This window comes from Impatiens glandulifera, chromosome 7, assembly GCF_907164915.1.
Source record: "Impatiens glandulifera chromosome 7, dImpGla2.1, whole genome shotgun sequence".
NCBI classification, from domain to species: domain Eukaryota; kingdom Viridiplantae; phylum Streptophyta; class Magnoliopsida; order Ericales; family Balsaminaceae; genus Impatiens; species Impatiens glandulifera.
This window is the reverse complement of record NC_061868.1, coordinates 1,858,834-1,881,147: the sequence shown is the minus strand read 5'-3', so window position 1 is coordinate 1,881,147 and position 22,314 is coordinate 1,858,834. Positions and strand designations below refer to the sequence as shown.

Here is a 22,314-nt window from a genome sequence, read left to right as displayed (position 1 = left end):
TTCACAGTTACTGTGGCACCTGCTTCTTCAGATAAACCGGGTTGAAGACTAAGCAATGACAAGACCAGTGAAAACGGGCCAATATGAATTATCGGGTCTCTATTACCTCGATCTAGATATTTATTCATATTTAATGTTAATTAATATGAATTAGACTGTTGGCTTGTCATCTATATATATATAATGATGCTATTTTTAAAATGTCCGGATTGCCGGGTCGAGAGTTGTGGTTAATTTAGATACTTGAGTCGGATTGTGGGTTGACCTGTTTTTAAATTTAAAACGGTTAAAAATAAAATTAAAAATGCTAGAGGTATGTTTCGAACTTGCAACCTAACAAAACAAATACAACTCTTTAACCAACTAGGCTACAAAGACTTTATATTCTAAATTTAACATCAAATTTGATAAACGCGAGACGTTTTAATATTAATATAAGTTTAACTAATATATAATGATGTTGAGTAAATGGATATTGGGTCGAATTATGGGTTGACCCACCCATAAACTTAAAATGGTTAAAAATATAATAAAAAATATTATCCGTAATTTTTTTTCACGATTTTTATATTATTACTCGTGCAAATGCACGGGCTAAATGCTAGTTTTATATTAAATCACTTCATTTAATATATTAATAACTTATTTAATAAAATTAATTTTTTATGCAAAATTTATATAGACATATATACTATTAAAAATTAAATAAATTCATAATATTTTTCTATCTTTTAATATAAATTGAGTTTTTTTATTTAAAATTATTTAAATTTACATTTCAAATATTATTTTATTTTTTATTTTTTATTTTTTGAAAAAGATTCATATATTAAAAATATTTCAAATATTATTTTATTCAATATAATAAATATTTAAACAATAAATTAGTTGACAATTATTTTGAGTCAAACTAACTAAAAATTATATATATAAAAAGAGAAATGAATAGGTGAGGGAATTTGGTGAGAGAATGACTTGGCATAATCTTATTCGCTGAAAAAATCAAATAATTTCTCTCTTTTTTCTCTTTCCTCCCACTTTTACATTTTCCAACCAATACCAAATTCCCTCACTCTATCACTCCTCATATAAAAATTACGTTAATATTAGTATACAAAATATATTAATAAAAAAAAATTATATTTAAAAATATATAATTTTGTAAATTATAAATTAATACATATATTTTAAAATTATATAACTTATGTGTATATATTAATAATAATTTATATATAATTTTAAATTATTTATATAACTAAAAAATTGAGTAATAAAAAAATAGTTGAAAGATAAATTAATAAGAAAAGATAATAAAATAAATTTAAGCATAATATTTAATACTTGTTTTTGATTTTTTAATTGTGATGAAAAATATTTAAATAAGAAGAATTGGGTTGTTCATAATTTATTAAAATATTTTATAATATTAAATGGAGTAGTATATAAAATTAAAATTTAAATAGTTTATGAATTAAAAAAATTAATTAAAAAAATGTAAATTTATTATAAAATAATTTTAATAAAATAAAAATAAAAATTATAAAATAGAGACATAAAAAATATAAAATAGGAGAGCGATAGAAAATAGAATAAAACATCACTTAGGTATCATAAACTAAATATATATCATAAACTTTTTATAGTTCATGGTTTTATATATATATATATATATATATATATATATATATATAGTTAAAGGATTGGATAATTATAAATGTATATGTCTAAATGAATTTATTCATAGTAACTATTAAAAAAAACACTGAAAGACCATTTACTTTCTAAATTTAATAAATTTAATAAAATTACTTTATTATGTTTTTTATTTTTTTCTCTTTAATCATAATTAATTAACCAGTTTCAATATTTATTAAACTAATTTCAAACATGATGTAGAAAGTAAAAATATCAACATATAAACTACTTATAAAATAGAGAAGATATACTATATACATTTTATAACTCTCTAATTTATATATATATATATATAACAAATTTTAAATTAATAATTTAATATACAAATTAAAAAAAATAATATTTATTTTAATTATTTTTTATAACTTTTAAAATTATACTATTAAATTTATTAACTAATATAATAATATATAAGGGTATACTAGTTTTGATGTATTTTTCATATATTTGTTTTATATATTATCAATAAAATTTAAATATTATTTATTTAAAGTTTAGATTTTTTATTTAGTTAATTCAACTTTTATTTTTAAATATTTAAGTAAGTAAATATTTATTAGAATTCATTCTCCTATTGAGATCTTAATTCTCAATTTTATTAAACACGGCCTAAAATTTTAAATTTTAAGATTTTACTATTTGATATCTTGTTTGTTCATTAATCTTTCTTCATTTATCCATTTAAAAATTTATATATTAACCACAATCAAATTAATTAATATAAGTTAAATGATTAATATATTAAAAATCATAATAACACATATTGCTTAATATAGATAGAAGAAAGTAACAATGTATTGGAATAGATGTGTTAATCAACTTATATATAAATAAATATATGAATAAATTCTCAAAATAACTTAATTATCTGATCTTCTCAAACTAATTTATTTTTTTCGTGCATTTCAAAATAGTATATTTTAATATTTAATTTCAATTTTTAATTAATTAATTTATTTACTTACATTTAAATTCATTATTATATATATATATTTAAATTATTATTTTATAAATTATATATATATAAATTATTATTTTATAAATTCAATATATATTTAAATTATTAATTTTATAAATTATACTATTTATATTTTAATACATATTTTTATGAATTTAATTATTTAATTTTTAAATCATTGACGATTTAAAATACATTGAAAAAGTTAATAAGAATACTTTTAATTAAGAGAAATAATAGGTTCAAACGAATTCTACGGGCCTGACCCAGGCCCTTAGAGAGGGAGGAAAGAAAAATAAATAAATAAAAATATATAAAAGGATAAAATCCAGAGACCTTAAATCCTAAAATCTAAGAGAGAAATTTTCTTCATCTAAGATACCTATATGTAATCCTAAAATCTAAGAGAGAACTATCTAAAACAGAATTGAGGATTATTAACTACATGAGATCTCTAATTGAGTATAACATACCTATATGTAATTTTAGGACATACCTAGATAGTTGACCCTTGTGATCACACCATAGAAAGCTGCTGACAACATATAGTATGAAGTCAATCTTGAAATTATCGTCAGCTGCAATGTTTTCCAAGATTTTTTCTAACATATTGGTTACTATAGGACCTCCACCTGCGGGTTTACCCCCATCGAGTCCTAAAGGTTGTCAACTTCTTATCGGTCTTGTTTACATCGTATTCAACAATCTCCAACTCCCCTTTGGGGATACCCAATACGATTTGGACATCCACTTCTTCGATTTTTACTTCCTCGCCGCTATCTAAGATGAATGCGCATTTAGTATAGTCAAACTTTTTGACGAGATAATGCGAGATATAGCCAGGGCATTTAGAAATGGATAGTGACAGAAGAGATCCAAAGCCGATGGCCTTCACAATAGCTTTTTGTTGCTCAGATAGTAGTTGAATAAGATTGAAAAGACCACAAAACGAGGTCCTAGTTACAAAAATGTTGTGGGGGGATGGTTTTTTTCGAGCATTCATGTAAATTCTCTTCTTGGACCGTATTACTTTTTCTTTTATTTGCTCTACAAAAACAAAGCAAAAGAAGAAAGTGAACAAAAAAAGAAATCACCAAAAAGAAATGTTCGTTTTGGGACTTGATTAGTCCCCAAAATTTTCGTTTCGGGACCTGATTAGTCCCCAAAATGTTCGTTTCAGGACCTAATTAGTCCCCGAAATATTTGTTTCAATGGCAATGGTCTATTCAATAGTATTGAATTAGTTCTTCCAATTTATCAGCGCCAGAAAATGGACATGATTTTTTAAGCATGCAAAGAAGGTTGTTAACAGCTAAACTGATATGGAAGATCTTATAACCAGGCTAAATCAAGAAATAATGGTGAATGATTATCTTGTGACTAAGGTAACTAAACCTCAGGTTCTACATAGATCTCAATTTATAAATTATACCAAGATCCATTTATATCACATTTTCATTGATTTCCTAAAAAAGCTTTTGTTCTTGATACTTTGTTGATACTGATTGATTGATACATACAGGTGAATGATTTGGAAGTGGAATTAGAGGCCACCAAGAAGACAAGTAAATAAAGTTTTCAACAAATAATTCAAATTCAAAGGAAAAGAGTCACGTAAATGCAGTGGGACATAGAGCAACTTAGGCAAAAATCCTTCGAATTGGAATCAAAGATAAAATCCCAATAGGAGGGAGAAATATTACCACAAGAATAAGACAAGGAACCATAATCATTTGCTCATGAATACGATGATGTGGTACTTCAAGAGCTTGACTCAATAAAAAATCAGCTAAAGGATTTGCTAAAGAGACATGAAGAACTTCATGATATCAAAAGCAGATTTTAAAGTTCTCATTAAGAAAATAAATCCCTAAAAAATTATTAGAGAAACTAAAGTAGGAGGTTAGTAAATTACTGAAGGAAATTATGTCTCACAAGTACATGGGTTTTGTATTTTTGTAGATAATTATTGTTATTTATGCCTTGTTTTAAGATGGGTTATTTGGAGTTACTAACCATAATACCCTCAATTTGTACACTTGGTAATTCAAATAAACCTAGATCATTTTTCAAGTTTATATGTTATAATAAAGTTGTCTGCTGGAAGTAGAGAAATAGAGGAAGGTGTAGATTAAGAGAGAAAGAATGAATTTTCTTAGTGAGTGTAAAGTTCTAGTACATTGAAAACTTCTGAAGTGCATACTGCCTGAACAAGGGGAGATAAGTTGTTAGTCAATGGTTCTGTAGACTTGAATCTCTTGAAAACATCCAATCATCAAATATGTGGTCTTCTTGCAAAAGTAGTAGTAGATTGTGTATGATTGTGAGGTTTCTTCTATGTTTGATGGTGTATGAATTTCAGGTGGAATATTTAGCTGAAAGTGATGTTTGGTCTGAAGAGTAAGATGAGACAATAAGAATAGACAGGGAAATAAAATGTTCCTGAAATGTTCATTTCGGGCCTAATTAGTCCCCGATACGAACTTGAAATGTTCTAAACACAAATTGCAGCTAAACACAACCCTAATTGATAAACAGAACATAATATATAAGAACCCTAATCGTTTCTACACTAAACAAAGATCGTTTCTAAACCCAAATCGCTAAATAGATTCGTTTATAAACCCTAACGTTAAATATAAGATTTCTTATTATCTTACCTTGGAGTATTGCCGGAGGATGAACCTGCACCAGAACCAGCACCAGAACCAGCCTGAGAAGAAGAGAAATATGAAGCATTGTCGGAGAAGATAAACGAATAAAACCCTAAACCCATAAAGTCTTACCATTTTTAATCGGACGACGTTGAAGTTCAGAAGTCGGAGAGGATGAAATGAACAGAGAGATCGCCGGAAGTTAAATGAACAAAGAGAGATCGCCGAGAGCTTTCACTAGTTTCGCCGAAAAATTAAATAAAGAAAGAGAGGGAAATGAAACGTTTTATCCTCTTTTATATATATATATATATATATATATATATATATATATATATATATATATATATATATATATATATTCCTCTCTCTTCTCGCTGCGTGGCATAGGATTCGTGTGCTAACTTTCGCTAACACTTCGTTGAACATATCATTTCTCTTTAATAAATTTGTTTTGGATAGACAACACAATTGTAAGCACTAAAAATTTACGAACCAAATTTATAAATTTAAATATAATTATTTTGATTATTTTCAAATAAATAAAATCAAAATAATTAAAATTAAAACATAATTAAACAATTATTTGGATTAATTACTGTGATAATTAAATCTCAAATTAATTTAAGATAACGACCAAACAAAATAAATAAAATAATTTGGGATAAATATTATATCTATTTTTATTTCAAATTAATTTTAGAAAAATCAAAAGGGATTAAAATAAATAATTTATGATAAATATTGTATCCATTTTATCCCAAATAAATTATTTATTTAACCCAAAAATAAAATAAATTTCATATTTTTTTTAAATATTTTGTATGTTTTAAAAGATTTAAAAACAAAGCCAAAAGGGTGAAAAAATCAATTTCAAATAAAACCCTTAAGGTTTAAAAAAAAATGTAATTCAATGTAGCTGAAATCTGGAGGAATTGCTGCAGCAGGAATTACAACCATCAGATGAGCGATGGATTGTCATCTAACGCCCAGTAGTTGTCCGCGTTGCCCACTGCAACTGCAACAGGAAGGAACGCTTTCGTACCGCTTAGGATCAACTAACGCACGTCTCAACTCTGTTAGCCTAAACGCGACGAAACACTCCTTCGTAGACGTAACCCAAACAGAACGCCAACGAAGCGTCCCGCGTTCTCCAAATTTGCCCCAAACGACATCATTTTCTCCTGGATCGTCGTCTTCATCGTGATGCCCGATGAATAATCATCCATAACCATCTTTGATTTTTCAAAGATGTAATTTTGTCGTTTCTTGATCGTTTGAATTGATTTAAAAAGTGAAATGATCACCCTACTTCGATGATCACTTCTCCTAAGTCTACGATTGCTATGATGGCCTATGTCGGCAATTGGCTGGAAGAACAACCAAAACACCGTTATGGGTGTTTGACTGATTGAAGCCCACTTGGCAGATCAACCGACTTTGGGAGGATATAAATAGTCTTCATTGATGAATTTGAAGGCAATAGATTAATTATCAAGACCTCAATCAAATTTTCAGAAATCCGCCATTGAAGCTTCAAGTTTCTTATTTTTTGAAATTTTCGTAACAAGCCTTAAAGCTCGGATCCAGGCATCCCAAAGTTTTCCTTAGGTCTAAGGAGTTTTCTCCAACCCTTCGTAAGCTTCCAATCACCCTCTAATTCAATATTCCAGTTTAAATTGAAATTTTATATTTCAGTTTTCATAAGTATAATACCTTATTGTTGAACTTTTGTGATTGAAAAACGATCCTAGGATCTTTTGGAAGCTTTTTGTTGAAGCTAAAACCGATCAATCAATCTAAACAGAAATCTCCAAATTTAAATTTGAAAAAATTCAAAATTGGGTTTTATGTTCTTGATCTATTACTCAAGAACACCATCCTAAAAAGCTTCTCAACATGTTTCTAATGATGTTGGGAACTTATTTGGATCATGTTTGATCAAAATCAAAATTTTCAAAATAAATAAAAATTTTATGTTCTTGAATTGGTCAAAACAAACAATCAATGTTCATGTTTTAATACCAACCAATCGTATGAAGTATAAAGAAGCTATTGACAAGCACCTTACACTTCATTAAAACTTAAAAAACAAAAACCCGATTCTGGTCAATGTTCATGTTTTGATACCAACCAATCATATGGAGTATAAGGAAGCTATTGACAAGCTCCTTACACTTCATTAAAGCTTAAAAACCAAAAACCTGATTTTGGTCTCAAAATTGTTTTGATTGAATGGATCATCATCCTGATTGAATGACACTTGGGGATGATGTTCATAATGATCATAGGAGCTCTGTGAAGCTATCCAAGCCTTGGATTAAAGGATCCAAGCCTCAATGAAAACTACAAAACATGTAGTTTTAATGTTCTTGAGGACCGACATGTCCGATCAAGAAATTACAGCCAGGATTGAGAGATCCAACCGAGAAATTCCAGTTAGGACCGAGAGGTCCGATCGAGGAATTTTAGCAAGGACTAAGAGTTCCGACCGAGGATTTTGACATTTGACCGAAATTCTAACCTAGGACATATTAGTCTTGCACTCGACCAAGAATTCCTGAATCTAGGACTGATGAAGTTAGTCTAGGCTAACCTAGGACTGATGATTTCCACACCAGACCGAGGGACTTCAGCACCCCGACCGAGGATCTCTAAACCCCGGTCGAGGGACTTCCGACCCAAGACCGAGCGTCTTAGCCCCCGACTGATAAAAACGTACTCAGGACCAAGGACACCGGTCCTAGGCCTATTTGGTTGCACTTTTCATTTTTCAATTTGTTTTTGTAATTTTGGTACTTCAAACCATTTTCTAAAAATCTCAATAAATAGAAAATGATTTCAAAATACTTTTGGTATACTTCCACAAAAATATTTTGATAAGGGATCATTTGTGATTTATTTTTAAATCATAATGCCTTTAAATAATGATATTCCTAAGGTATTTTCCTCTCTAGCCATCATCAACAACAAGTACCAACATTTAAATATTATTGTTATAATTTTAAATACACGAAAAACTTGTACATGTCTAGGACCGAAAGAATAATTGGTTAAAATAAAACGTTATACAATCAATTTTCAAAAGCTAAGACTTTATAAAGTAGAGACCGTTTATAAAACGGGTACGGAAAATGAAGCGCGAAAGCCTTTCTCGAGTATCACCAAACTACGAACTAAACGAAACTCAAATGAAAAATACTTTTGTACACGTATACCTTTTTATTAATATTAAAACTAAAAATCATTTGACAACTCTATTTCAAATAAATAATCTTTTAAATTAATTATTTTTAAATAATTTAAACAAAGATTTCTAAAAATCAAATTTTAATTTGATTATTTCAAATATAAAGGATTATTTAAATTTGAATTTAAATTAATTATTTTATAATAAATTTCAAACTATCAGGATTTATTTAAAATCTTTTAAAATAATGATTTATTTTAAAAAGATTAATAACACGCAAACTGAGGTTAAAATTTCTCGAATCTCGAGTTTTTCCGGGACAAGGATTTTCTGGTGTTACAACAAAAAAAAGTTATACTATACTACTCATAATAAAAAAAAGTATTGAATACGTATTTATGAAAAATGATAATTTAAATATATTGTTTTGGCGATAGAGAATGAATGTTTTTTCTAGAAAATTGGTGGAAGTAGTCGGTGAACTTATTGATTTTATTGAACATCTCTAAAATCATTAACGCTAAATTTTTGTCAGACTAGTTTGTTGATGAACATTTTTGAATTATATTTTATTATTATTTTTCAAATGGTTAATCTCGTTATGTTTTGACTTTATTTGATGATACTTTGAACGATCGTGTTTTTATAATGATTTTGGTCTTTAACTTTAAACAATTCTCATTTATATAATATTGAATTAAACTTTTAAATTTTTGTATATAAATTAATAACTAAAATGTAATTATATATATATATTAAAATTTAATTAATCAAATTTATAAAAATAATAATTTAAATTTGTATATTAAATTTATAAAAATAATAATTTATATATATATATATATATATATATATAATAATAATAAGTTTAAATTTAAATAAAAAATTATATTTGAACAGTAAAATATGTTAATTTGGAAATTAATGAATAAAGTAGGTTAATTTGTGTAAGCACTAAAAATCTACTAACCCAATTTATAAAATTAAAATAATTATTTTGATTTATTTTTAAATAAATAAAATTAAAATAAGCCAAAACCTAATTAAAATAAGCCAAAACCTAATTAAAATAAGAGAAATGATTGTGGGAGAAATTTGGGAGAGATAAATTGAGAGGTAATGCACAATATGATTCAATGAAAAATAACCATTTTTTTTTTCTCTCTTCTCATCTTTTATTCTTTTCCCTAGTGACAAGGTGACACTGTTATTTCCTCCCATATTCAATCTCTCAAATTCCCTCCCCTATAACTCATATTAAAACATTAATTAGATTAATAATTGTGATAATTAAAATCTAATTAATTAAGAAAAATGGTCAAAATAAAAAATAATAATAATTTGGTTAAATGTTGTACTCATTTCATCTTAAAATAATTTTACAAAAAAATCAAGGTATTAAAATAAATAATTCAGGATGAAACGATGTACTTATTTCATCCCAAAAATACAAAAAAATTATTTATTTAACCCTAAAAAATACAAAAGCAAAATTAAATAAATTAGTAAACTATATGTCATATTTATTTTAATATTTTATGTATTTAAAAAGATTAAAATTAAAGTTAAAAGGGTGAAAGAAAAAACAACTTCAATCAAACCTTTAAAGTTTTAAATAAAAAATAAAATCAGTGATCATAAGTGGCCGAAATTGTAAAAACACAAATACATTCAGAACCAGGACCATCGGATGAGCGCTGAATTGTCATCCCACACTCATAGGTCATCCGCGTAGCCCACTGTAGCCAAAGACACGCACGCCTGAGATGCACCCAATCAGCTAACAAAGTGCCCGATTGCTAACGGAACGCGATGAAGTGTTGATGGAACGCTCCGTGTTCGTCACGAACACCCCGAAAAACGACGTTGTTTTGTTTACCATTATCGTCTTCTCTAACGCGATTGCCGGAAGGATAAGAACATATCCATCTTTGATTTTTCAAAGATGGAACTTTCTCGACAGTCAACCAAATTAGCTGATTCGAAAGATGAAATGATCACCATATCATGGTGATCATTTCCCCTACATCAATAGGTTGTGATCATGCCTATTCCGACATGTGTGATGAAGAATATCTAAAACGTCATTAATGTCTTTTGGTTGATTTGATCCACTTAAAGTCTCCACTGACTCAAAAATGCTATAAATAGTCTCCCTAGACAAATCTGAAGTCAAGAGATCCACTCTCCAGCTTCAAATCAAAAGAAATTCGAAATCCACCATTAAAACTTCAAGTTTTCTAATTATTCGAAATATTTGCATAAGGCTCTAAAGCTTGGATCCGCTCTTCCCAAAAGCTTACCTAAGGTCTATGAAGTGTTCTTCAATCATTGGAATGCTTCCAATCATCATTTAATTCATATTTTCAATTTGAAATTGAAATTTTTATATTTCAGTTTTCATAAGTTTGTATATTGTCTGGTTGTTGGATTTTAGGATTGGAAATCGATCATATGATCATTTATAAGCTTTCTATTTATGTTAGAATCAATCAACCAACCTTAAATAGAAAAACTCAAATTTGAATTTAGAAAATCCAAAATTCGGGTTTGTTATTCTTGGGCTAATCATCAAGAACAACTGCCCAAAAAATATCCCAACATGTTTCTAACGATGTTAGATAACTATTTGAATCATTTTGATAAAAATCAAAATTTTCAAAATAATTGAAAATTTTGAGTTCTTTATTTGTTTCAAACGAACCTTCAGTGTTCTTATTTTGGTATCAATCAAGTATATGAAGTATAAAGAAGCTATTGGCTTAACCCCTTACACTTAAAAAACAACTTAAAAATCAAAAACTTGATTTTTGGCTACAAACTATTTTGAATAAATTGATCATCACCTAGGTTAATTGATACATCGGAGTGATGTTCTAAATGTTATTGGGAGCTTTGTGAAGCTACCCAGGCCCTTGGATCAAAGAATCCAAGCCTCCATCAAAATTGCAAAATCTGTAATTTTGAGAACCGGTAGGTCCAACTGAGAAATTTAACCTAGGACCGAGAGGTCCAATAGAGGTTTTTCAGCTAGGACCAAGAGGTCCGACCGATATTCTTCAACTAGGACCGATGATTTTTACATTCGACCGAGATGTTAGATCTAGGACCGATGAGTCTCGCACCTGACCGAGAACTCCTAAACCCATGACCGAGAACTTTCACCTAGGATCGAGAATTCTGGCACCCGATCGAAAATTCTAGCCTAGGACCGAGAGTCCTTAATACCCAGACCGAGGCTTTTCAGCTAGGACCAAGAAACTCCTGACCTAGGACCTATGGCTCTTAGCCCTTGACCGATAAAACGAACCCAGGACCTAAGAGAATTTTTTAAAATATTTGAGTTCGTTAACGCATAATTTTATGTTATGTTTGTTCGTTAGTGAACATTTTTTAACTTATGTTTTCATTTTTACTCCCAAATGGTTAATCTTATTGTGTTTGATTAGAAGGTAAACACTCGTGTTTTGATAATTACGATTAAACGACTACCATTTATATTGTATTGCATTCATTTTTGTTTTGTTTTAAAATACTTTTAATAAAAATCAAATTTAATATATCTATTTTTACAAACAAAATTAATTTTATTTAAATTAAAATATAATGAATATAAATGTTTAAAAAAATATAATTAGAATTCAAATACACAAGAATGAATTCTTCACTATTTTAAAATTATTTTCTAATCATAAGATAAATAATTTGATTATGCTAAGAAACTTCATAGAAAATGCCAATATTAATTAATAATAATAATAATAATGTAGTTAAATAAAGAAAGTAGAGAAAAAAAATGGATTAAAAAAAAAGAGTAAAATTGATGAGCTTTAGCTTTGAGATGCCAAAAAGTCGCAGCATTTTTCCTTGTCGGGACCCCTTATCGGTATAAACGGACAGAAACGGAGGTTCACGATTCCCATTCGATTCAATTTCTTAGACAAATAATCTGGATTTGTTCGGCGTACCACTTGCTTGAGGTGATGCGATGTCGAGCGAGATGGTGTACGTTGAACGCCGAAAGGGCATTAATGGTCTCGATAAGGTCATCTTGAGAGAGATTCGCGGCAGTTCTGCAGAGGTACCCATCCAACTTTTTACTCATTTGGATCGTAAATCTATCTGGGTTTATTATTTCTCTCATCAAATATCTTTCTTTCTCTTCGAAACCGATATGATTCCATATATGTATGATAAACGGCGATATGATATGATCAGATTTGTAGAAAATGAGCCGTACAACATCATATAGTCATGACCCGAATTGAACAGATTCAAGATTGTAATGATGATGGAACAATCAATAGTCACGACCCCTGATATAGTTCTGATATAGATTCACACGCTTCTTGATCTTGTTTTCTCTTTGTTTAACAATCATTCTTCGCAGTGGTTCTGATGCCCTTACAAAGTTGGCTTTGATCTATCCTGCTGCTTCATTTACATGGATTTTGTTCCATACCTGGCAATCATAAAACACTAAGTTGTCTTTTGCTTTTTATGAATTTCAATCGTAGAACTAAGTACAGGTAACTAATATGTTAGTGTCGTTCTTCAATAGGTGTATTTTTATGGTGGTCACGTTACTTCATGGAAGAATGATCATGGAGAAGAACTGCTCTTTCTTAGTAGCAAGGTATGCTTTTTTGTTTTTCTTGAATAAATCTTCTATTTTTATCTTTTTGGATGTTAGTTAAATGGAAAAGATGTCACAATTGCTATGTTCAACTTGACGAATATGTGTATTATTAATTCCATAAATAAGAACACTACGATAAGTTTTCTATTGTCAAGTTCGTACCAAACTATAACCAAGATATGCACTTTAGGGACTTCCAAGTGTACTCCTTGTCAGACTATCAGCGGGACTGCAGGATCACATTCTTTGTTAGTGATTTTTAATTATGGGTTAGAGCAAGGGAGTTAAACATGACAAAACTTTCAATACATTAAAAGGTAACAGCATATGGGTTCTGGAGTGGTGCAGTTAATGGTGTTTGATCATCTAATAGAAGTAAGATGAATGAAAAGAAGGGGTGTGACGACTGTTCTGTTTTGATAAAAACAGTTCTAGCGAGTTCACAAGCAGTGGAAGAAAAATGAAATAGTTATTGAGTTGTATGATTGTGTTCATGAGGAGGGATCTTTTGTGCTAGGAATGCAATTAAACTAAGGTGTATATGGCTTCCATTTGCATATGTTTCTTGTAATGCTATGGTGCTACAATTGTTATAACACAAATTAGCCCTTCAACTTCTGCAGATTGATGAGGGCATCATCGTGTTAAATATAGGAGTTTGAGTTACCCATATTGTTGGGAGAAAGTAATGGTGTACATCATTGTGTTATGATTGTTTTGTGTTATTGATACTTTCAGGTGTACATTTCTTTTCTTAGGGTCACTAGTAGATAATCAGTACTTTATGGGCCAAAGTGTTCGGCTAATAAGATGCAAGAAACAGACAAGAAGGTGTAGTAGAGATGTTTATGCATATGCATTCATAGATAAAATTAGGAATAAGCATAATAAACATAACCATGGTAATAAACTTTGACAACGTAATGAAAGAATACATTGGAGATAGTCATGTATTGTAGGATGGAGACGGTTAACATTAACATTGGGAATATATAATGGAGCACAACAAGGTTATCTTAGTAAAAGTGATTAAGAAGGAAATGTGTGTTACATAAAGTTGATACTGCTACAATCCGTGATTGGGTATCTGTGAAGAAATTCAAATTATGTTGCAATATAGAGGTGGTTGTATGTAGTGTTACTTAGATGACTGCAGGATGGATACAAGCTTATTCTTTTGAACACAAATCAAATTAAGTTGTTTTCTTTTACCATAACATTTTTTCTTTGCTTCACACAGGCTATTTTTCAGCCTCCAAAAGCTATACGCGGAGGTATTCCAATCTGTTTTCCTCAGGCATGTAGCAAGCTTCTGTCTGTATTCTGTTTTAACATTTACTGATAGCATTATATTAGAGGTGCTATTATGTGTCTGCAGTTCTCAAATCTTGGCCCTCTAGAACCACATGGATTTGCAAGGAATAGGATTTGGACTGAAGATCCTGATCCCCCGCCTTTCCCAACAAGCAGCTCCAATAAGGCATACATTGATTTAATTCTTAAACCATCTGATGAAGATGTCAAAACGTGGCCTCACAGGTGCAGAATATGAGCTTCTCATTCTGTTAAACCCAGATTCCCAGCAATTACATTAGAATGCCATTTTGTTTGGCTATTGCAACTGAGTTCCTAATTTCTCTTATTTTTGGGCAAAAAGATAACATTAGTTATAACAAAATTATTCAAGACATTATGCTTTAGAAGATCCTATTTTTCTATGATTATTTAGCATTCTCCAGTTGAAAGCTCGTGTCTTCCTGCTTGTTGGATTTCATTGGGTTCTATATAATTTATAATGAAATTTCACATTCCATTGCTTCTCTTCCAGTGGCTGCTACTGTTATCTGCTATCTGTATTTTCCTAATAATATATGGATGCCTGCAGATATGAATTTCGCCTAAGAGTCACCCTTGGACCTGGAGGGGATCTTATGTTAACATCCCGAATAAGAAATAACAACACTGATGGAAAATCATTTTCGTTCACTTTTGCCTATCACAACTACTTCTCGGTTTCGGATATCAGGTTCTACAGATATATTTATCCTTTATCTAGTTTTGCACTTACACCATCCTTTATCCAGTTTATTTCAATTTTGCACCTGGAGATATTATTTATTCTTCCCCCTTGAGAAGTTCTTATCCATTTTGAAATTGACTATGTTTTATGACTGCTGGCATTGATGATAAGAATATCTTGTATTTAGGAGCTAGGAATATCTTTTATTTCTAACTGACTTCCATGGTTTATAAAATAAGATATGATAAACTAGGGTTTATAGAAGAAGGAGATGAGAACCAGACTATATTATAGATGAGAAAGGAATTTCTTAAGCTGATGGAGAGATAGTCTGGTCTGATAAGAAATACCCTAGCTATTTCCTCTATTTAGAAGAGTAAGCTAACAATATCTAACTAATTATTATATCCTCAACTAATGGACTTAAGTGTCAGGCCCACCGAGATCATGCTCATTGAGGCCTAGGTCCATTACGTTATATTACATTTTTTTGCAGCAAATAATAATTGTTGTACATGATGCGGTTACTGATAGGAGTACCTTGAGAAGCTATGATTGTAAGCAAATGCATCAGTTAGGAAGTGCTTAGAAGTTGTTGAATGCACCAACCAATAGCTTTTGTTGCTAAAATCTGACTGACTATAAAATTTTGAGGGATATCATTGTCTGGTGGAATTTTGGGGGATCAATGAATGAGAAAGATTAATTTCAATAATATGTTCAAATTCAGAAGTCACATGTTAATGAACTTGTTGCTTGTGAGGTGGCTGAGACTACTAGGTTTGGTCCAACTGGAAGCTTGATGAGGGATGGCCTGGCCATGTAACCATCCTTTAATTAGACTGATTTTTCAGTTTGGATTTGGCTTATTTTGGTCCCATCAATCTTCACTTTTCCATTGCCTCTCTCATTCTCAAATGTCATTTCCCTGTAGCTTTATTTTTTTCTTGCGTAATATTATAGATACATAAAAGCTGATAAAAATGTTGCTGTTTTTGTGCCTTTTAAACATCAATAATGGTTTGGGACTGAAAGTAGTTCATACCAGATTTCTATGTCAAAGATGGTGTTGATTAATAGCTGTATATTATGAGCTTGTTTGACATAGGTTTTTTGTTGTTCAAATAATCCGATTTTAAAAAAAAAAATTTTGATGAAAAAGTGGATTATTTGGGTTAAATGACTAAAGTATAGTTTCTATTTAATATTTTAAAATGTTATAAAATAAATAAAGTGAGTGTATTTTAGTATTTTAGCTGTAAGGAGTTACAAGGCCCAATTAAAAGAGTTATTTGTTATAATCACTACGCCTGCAAGTCCATTCTTACAAAGATTTAGACAGTATAGCAGTTTATTTTGATCATGTTGATAGACGAATAATGTATTTTTTATTAGAAATATTATTCAGGTTTATTGAAATTTTCTCTATACTCCTACTTCTCCAAGTAAAGAAGATGATAATTCATAGATATAGGATAAAGAGATCATATAACCTCATCACTTCATTCATCTGTGCCAATATGGCAGTACCTAATATTAAAATATGGTAATGATCAGCGAAGTACGTATAGAGGGGCTGGAGACAGTTGATTATCTGGATAACCAGAAGGATAGGCAACGATATACAGAACAAGGGGATGCAATTACTTTTGAGTCAGAGGTTAGTATAATTCTCCTGAAATCCCATGCTATTTTGAATTTTTGGGTGTAACAAATTTTCTATTTCTCACTATGGAAAGGTGGACAAAATCTATGTTCACGCACCCACAAAGATTGCAATTTTGGATCACGAGAAGAAAAGAACATTTGTACTGCGGAAAGATGGTCTTCCCGATGCAGGTGAGGGATTACTTTGAAAACGATTAACATCTGTATGTCTTGATAGATTATGCACTCTGTCTTGCATCTGTTTTATGCTCAAATCATGTGGCTTTTCCCTGATGAGTTTTGCAGATTCTGGTCCTAAATTCTTATTATTTGTTTGAAAAATGGAAAGTAAAGAGTTTTTATTGTTGCATCTTGTCAGTTTTAGTAATGTCCGAGTTTAATCAGTCATTCCCCATTTGGAAACACCAATGTAGCTGGATTTGTAAATACTATAGTTTTATGTATTATATAACTGACTCGCTTCAGGATTTAGAGAAAAAAAATGCTCTTACCCGTAAAGATATGGGCCCTAAACAGCTACACCTGGATACCAAACGAAATCTCATCCAAAATCATTGCTGTATCACTAATTCATTTTTCAAAGTGATTCCAAATGGGCTTATATGTTATACTCCTAACTTTAAGATTTTGATGGATCACATGATTGTTCAATTCACCCTGTATGCTTAGCTGATCATCACATATCTCTATATTCACGAATTTGTACCACCAAACTCAACAAAATACCTGTTGTATTTTCACGAAATTGTTAGTTGTCTGGAATCCGTGGGATAAGAGGGCGAAAGCAATTTCAGACCTTGGGGATGAGGACTACAAGCACATGCTGTGTGTGGAAACTGCTGCAATAGAAAAACCAATCACCTTAAAACCGGGTGAAGAATGGAAAGGCAGGCAGGAACTATCTGCAGTTCCCTCCAGCTACTGTAGTGGACAACTTGATCCCAAGAAAGTGCTTCTAGGAGGCTAATTCTCATCTTGGCTGGCATTGCATGTACAGGTATTATTCTAAACAGCTATTCAATGGAAACTAGGATTTATCCCAAATTATTTACTTGTAACTAGATCCAATTTTAGATTTTGCCAATTTATTTGCCAGAAACAGATTATTTTTTTGTTTAGATCACAAATTTTGATCCACAAGTGTAGTTGGATTACAAGTTAAAGTTTATGCTGGATGAATACCGAAATCTGATATGGATGAGTTCATATATTGTTTTATTTATTTTTCATACCAAAACAACCTATTGTGTGGAGTTGAGCTTGGGTAATGTCTAAACATGATTTAAACCTATTCTAATTGGTTAGAAATCATTTAGGAGTCACAAACATTTGGATAATGAAGATATAAATAGTTCCTGTTAATTCCTCCGACGGCTAATTGTTCAATCGAATTCCAGCTTCTCTGAAAGAATAGGTCTTGCGAAGGTTTTATTGATTACTATGTGAAGCCTGTTGAAAGAATCCACAGCTTATTATGTGTCTACTATATATATACATATATATATATATATTAAATACATGTGTGCATATAGATGAGATAGGCGTCTAAAAGTACAGTCTGAAATCCGTTTGAAAATAATGTGTGGAGTTGAGCTTGGGTGATGTCTGATAATTGTTTTTTTTATGAAAAATGTATGCATCTGAACCATCCGATCTGCTAGGTTAAAATTAGTTACTTTGTTCGGTACTAATGAATCAAACTGCTATTCTGTCACAATCAAAATTCGTCAAAGTTCAAATTAGAGGTGATTTTTTCTGGATCATGATCCAAATAATTTTGCAAAACATAACAAATACAGATTTTTCCAGATCATAATACAGATGAAACAGATGCATGCCAAAACAATAAATCAAATGAGAGTGAGAGATATTTGAATCATTCTCTCAACACTCAATTTTGCATGAGTTTTCCCTGATTTGCAATGTTTCTAATCTCTTGATAATTCAATAATTGGCAGGTGGTCGTGATTCAATATAAGACTTCCTAGAGATCTGCTGCTGGACGGTGAATTCTGGCCCATGGTTTTAGAAAGAAAGGCAGAGATTCATTAGCAGAAATATCTTGAGTGTGTTTCTTTCTTTCTTCTTATATCTCTCTTTTCTGTTACTGGTTGCCATGGTAGTAGTTTTATATGGATATATTATTGGTCAAAGCAACAAACTTTTGTGCTGTCTGTTTGTTTGGAACAGATTCTTTTCCTTTGTTCCAGCATAAGAACCATGTTTTTATTATGGTCATTGTATTCTTTCCTATGATAATGCATAAAAAAACAGAGAAATGAACAAGTCTCACTATATTGCTATATTTGAATTCATTCATATTGGCACGTTTTGGATTTTTTATCACCATAAATTATATGTTTGTTGATTGTGGGTGAGCCTTCTTATATTGTTTCCCTTTGATAGGTTTTATGATTGAGGATTTTGTTGGTTCTTTTCATTTTAGTATTATTGTTCTTGGTGAGAGTTATGTTCATTTCATGGCTTTGTTTTTATTGCCTATTTTCATTCATTCTTAGGTCTTTAGCTCTTAGAGAGGTATTTTATAGTCTTCTTTCCTTTTTGGTTACTTGATGGTTGAGTTGATTTAGGTAATGGAATTGTCGTGAATTTTGTGGTTGAGTTGTTTAGGTTTCGCTGAATTGTAAAATTTTCATTTTTGTCAAAAAGATCATGCAAAGGAAAACCTATTTGTTAAAACGTTTAAGAAGTGTAGAACATGTCCAATTACAAAAGAGATGGACAAACTATACAAAATATGAGTAGGTTGAATTCAACAAGAGATCAAATGAGAAATTAATAACTATACTTTTTAGAAATTGTTGTTACAACATTAAGAAGAAAATTGTGAGTTAATCATAATTACAATAAAGTAGGAATGAAAGAAAATTAATATCAAATTTTACTAAACCATTGATTGAACAAAAGCATGTAATTTTTTCCAAAGTGATCACAAACAACTGCATCAAGCGAAATTGTAGTATTATCTCGATTAGCACGTTCAGTGCTGGACCCCGAGAAATTTTTTTTTTAGAAATAAATTTACGGGTTACTCCCCTGTGTCAGCTCTGAACACGAACTCCCTCAAAATGTTTTTAACTATATATTACGTTCTAATAACATTAAAATTTTAAGATGATATTACATCATCAAAACATAAATAAAAATTTTAAGATGATATTACATCATCAAAACATAAATAACAATATAGGTTAAATAATATGATAAATTTATAAAAAAATAAATTAATGAATCATACAATTTTTTTTAAGTTAACTTGACATAAAAACAAGTAGAATAAACAAATGAGAATTTATATAAAATATTCTGAATAAACAAAAATACAAATAATAATAAAAAAAATATATTAAGAAATGGAGATGAAAATATGTATAGAAAGACTACAGAAAATATTTCATTCTTATTTTTGCTGTAAAAATTTAAAACATTTTAGCTGTCATTAGAAATAACAAACACCACGCGTTCTACAGATTCGTGAAAAACAATCTACAATGGTATAAGAGCACAAACCCTATCCATTTACAGACGCGTTAAAATCACTCGCGTTAATTAACGCGTTTATCTGAAAATTTTATTTTATATAATTTAATAAAAATAAAGAGAGAAAAACCAAAGAAAATTGAATTTCGGTGAGGAAAGAAAAAGAAAATAAAAAAAAGAAAGAGAGAGAAAGAGAAGAGAGAGAAAGAGAGCGATCAGAGAAGAAGACGTCGATGGAGAAAGGAGGGTTCTTGAAATCTCTGATTTAGAGGCGAAAACACAAAGCGATAGTGAAAATTCAACAAAGAGAAGTTGGAATGAATCTGAATGCGGTGGTACTTCAAGAGATCGAAAGATAACGAGGAATCGGAGGAAGAACAAGAAGAAGACGAAAACGAAGCTAACCTGGATTGCGGCGTATAGGTTGTCTCTGTTTGAAATCTGAAATTCGACTACTTATCTGAAGTTCTCACGAGGTCAGATTGCTAACTATTTCTCTATTATAGCGACTTGGATTTCTCTCTTCACTGGTTAGTGCATTATGCGGGGTTTTGATTTTGATTATCGAATCCCTTGCGTACGAGTTCATTTCCTTAACATGAAATTGGTTTCGTGAAAGGAGCGGTGAAATTGGCATGATTTGGATTGGTAATGTATTGGAGTGTATGAACTCTTAATAGATTTCTTCGTATGAATTTTAGGGGTTGAGTTCGTTCAATTGCTTATACAGTAAAGGAATTTTTTCAAAACTGTTTCTGCTGGGTACGAGTTGCTTTTGTCATCTGAGATCGATCTCTGGTTTTGGTTTAGGACTCAACCCCATTTGTCAGCCTCTTTTTCACTGATTAGGGTTTCCGAATATGTGTTTCACGTGGGAACTACTGGTAATTTTGGAAGCTGAAGGATTAATTAAACACTTTATGGAAGATGTTTTTGTTTACAAAAGATGAAACCCTAAGTTTGTAGTGAGGCTGAACGAACAGTCACTTGAAGTAGTGTGTGTGTTCTCTCTGAAGAAATTTTTGTCAGTGTAGAAGATTTATGTGTCGAGAAATGCAACCACCAGGTCAGCATTCGCGTATAAATCTCGCTGATTTGAAGGCTCAGATAGTTACGAAACTTGGATCGGAAAGATCAAAACAGTATTTCTATTTCTTGAGTAGATTCTTGAGTTCCAAGATAAGCCGAGTTGAATTCAATAAGCTTTGTTTGCGTGTTCTCAGCAGAGAGAATATTCCACTTCATAATCAGTTCATTCGTGCCATTCTTAAAAACGCATGTGCCTCAAAAATCCCACCTCCGGTATACAAACATGAAATTCCAAAGTCTTCCAATGCTGTTCAAACTCGAGAGCTTCCATCCGATGGGAATTGGAAACCCCCAACTCCGACAGCTCTTTCAAACGGGGACATTCTATCGAATTCACATCGCCAAAATCCTTTTGGGCCAAACGGAAAGATAAACATAAGAAATGGATTAAAAAGCCAATCAGCTTCGGCTTGGAGTTCACTACATGCACCTCTAGGTGTTCCCTTATGCCCTGGAAGTGTGGGTGGGGCCCGCAGGGCAGTTCCTTTGGTTAACTATAGAAGTAACTTTGTTTCTTCATCTGATATAGGCATTTTGTTAGATTCGGTTGCTCTTAAGGAGCGGTTGGAACGAATTGCTGCAACACAGGGCCTTCAAGGAGTATCGGCTGATTCTGCGAATATTTTGAACAATGGGCTTAACTGTTACTTAAAGAATTTGATGTCTTCTTGTATTCACTTATCGCGTGCAAGCTCGAATACACAACAGACTCCATCCAGATACATTAATGGTCATCATTCAAATAGGGTTGGGGAGGAGGAAGGAGTTCATGGAGTAAAATCGAAAGTTTCGATTTCTCTGCAAGATTTTAGGGTTGCAATGGAGATGAACCCACTTCAGCTTGGTGAAGATTGGCCAATATTACTGGAGAAAATTTGCACCCATTCTTTTGAAGAATGA

General features: G+C 30.8%; 2 protein-coding genes across 2 annotated transcripts; both read left to right on the top strand.

The window, feature by feature from the left end:
- The first annotated feature begins 12,327 nt into the window (after positions 1-12,327).
- LOC124944955 (putative glucose-6-phosphate 1-epimerase) lies at positions 12,328-19,160 on the top strand. Its single transcript, XM_047485304.1, has 9 exons — positions 12,328-12,578; positions 13,059-13,133; positions 14,377-14,433; positions 14,515-14,675; positions 15,022-15,162; positions 16,714-16,816; positions 16,896-16,995; positions 17,577-17,821; positions 18,783-19,160. Exons 1-8 carry the CDS (start codon positions 12,486-12,488, stop codon positions 17,789-17,791), a joined length of 945 nt encoding a protein of 314 aa, XP_047341260.1. The 5' UTR covers positions 12,328-12,485; the 3' UTR covers positions 17,792-17,821; positions 18,783-19,160.
- Positions 19,161-21,378: 2,218 nt separating this feature from the next.
- On the top strand, positions 21,379-22,314 carry LOC124944881. Its single transcript, XM_047485229.1, has one exon. It carries the CDS (start codon positions 21,379-21,381, stop codon positions 22,312-22,314), a length of 936 nt encoding a protein of 311 aa, XP_047341185.1.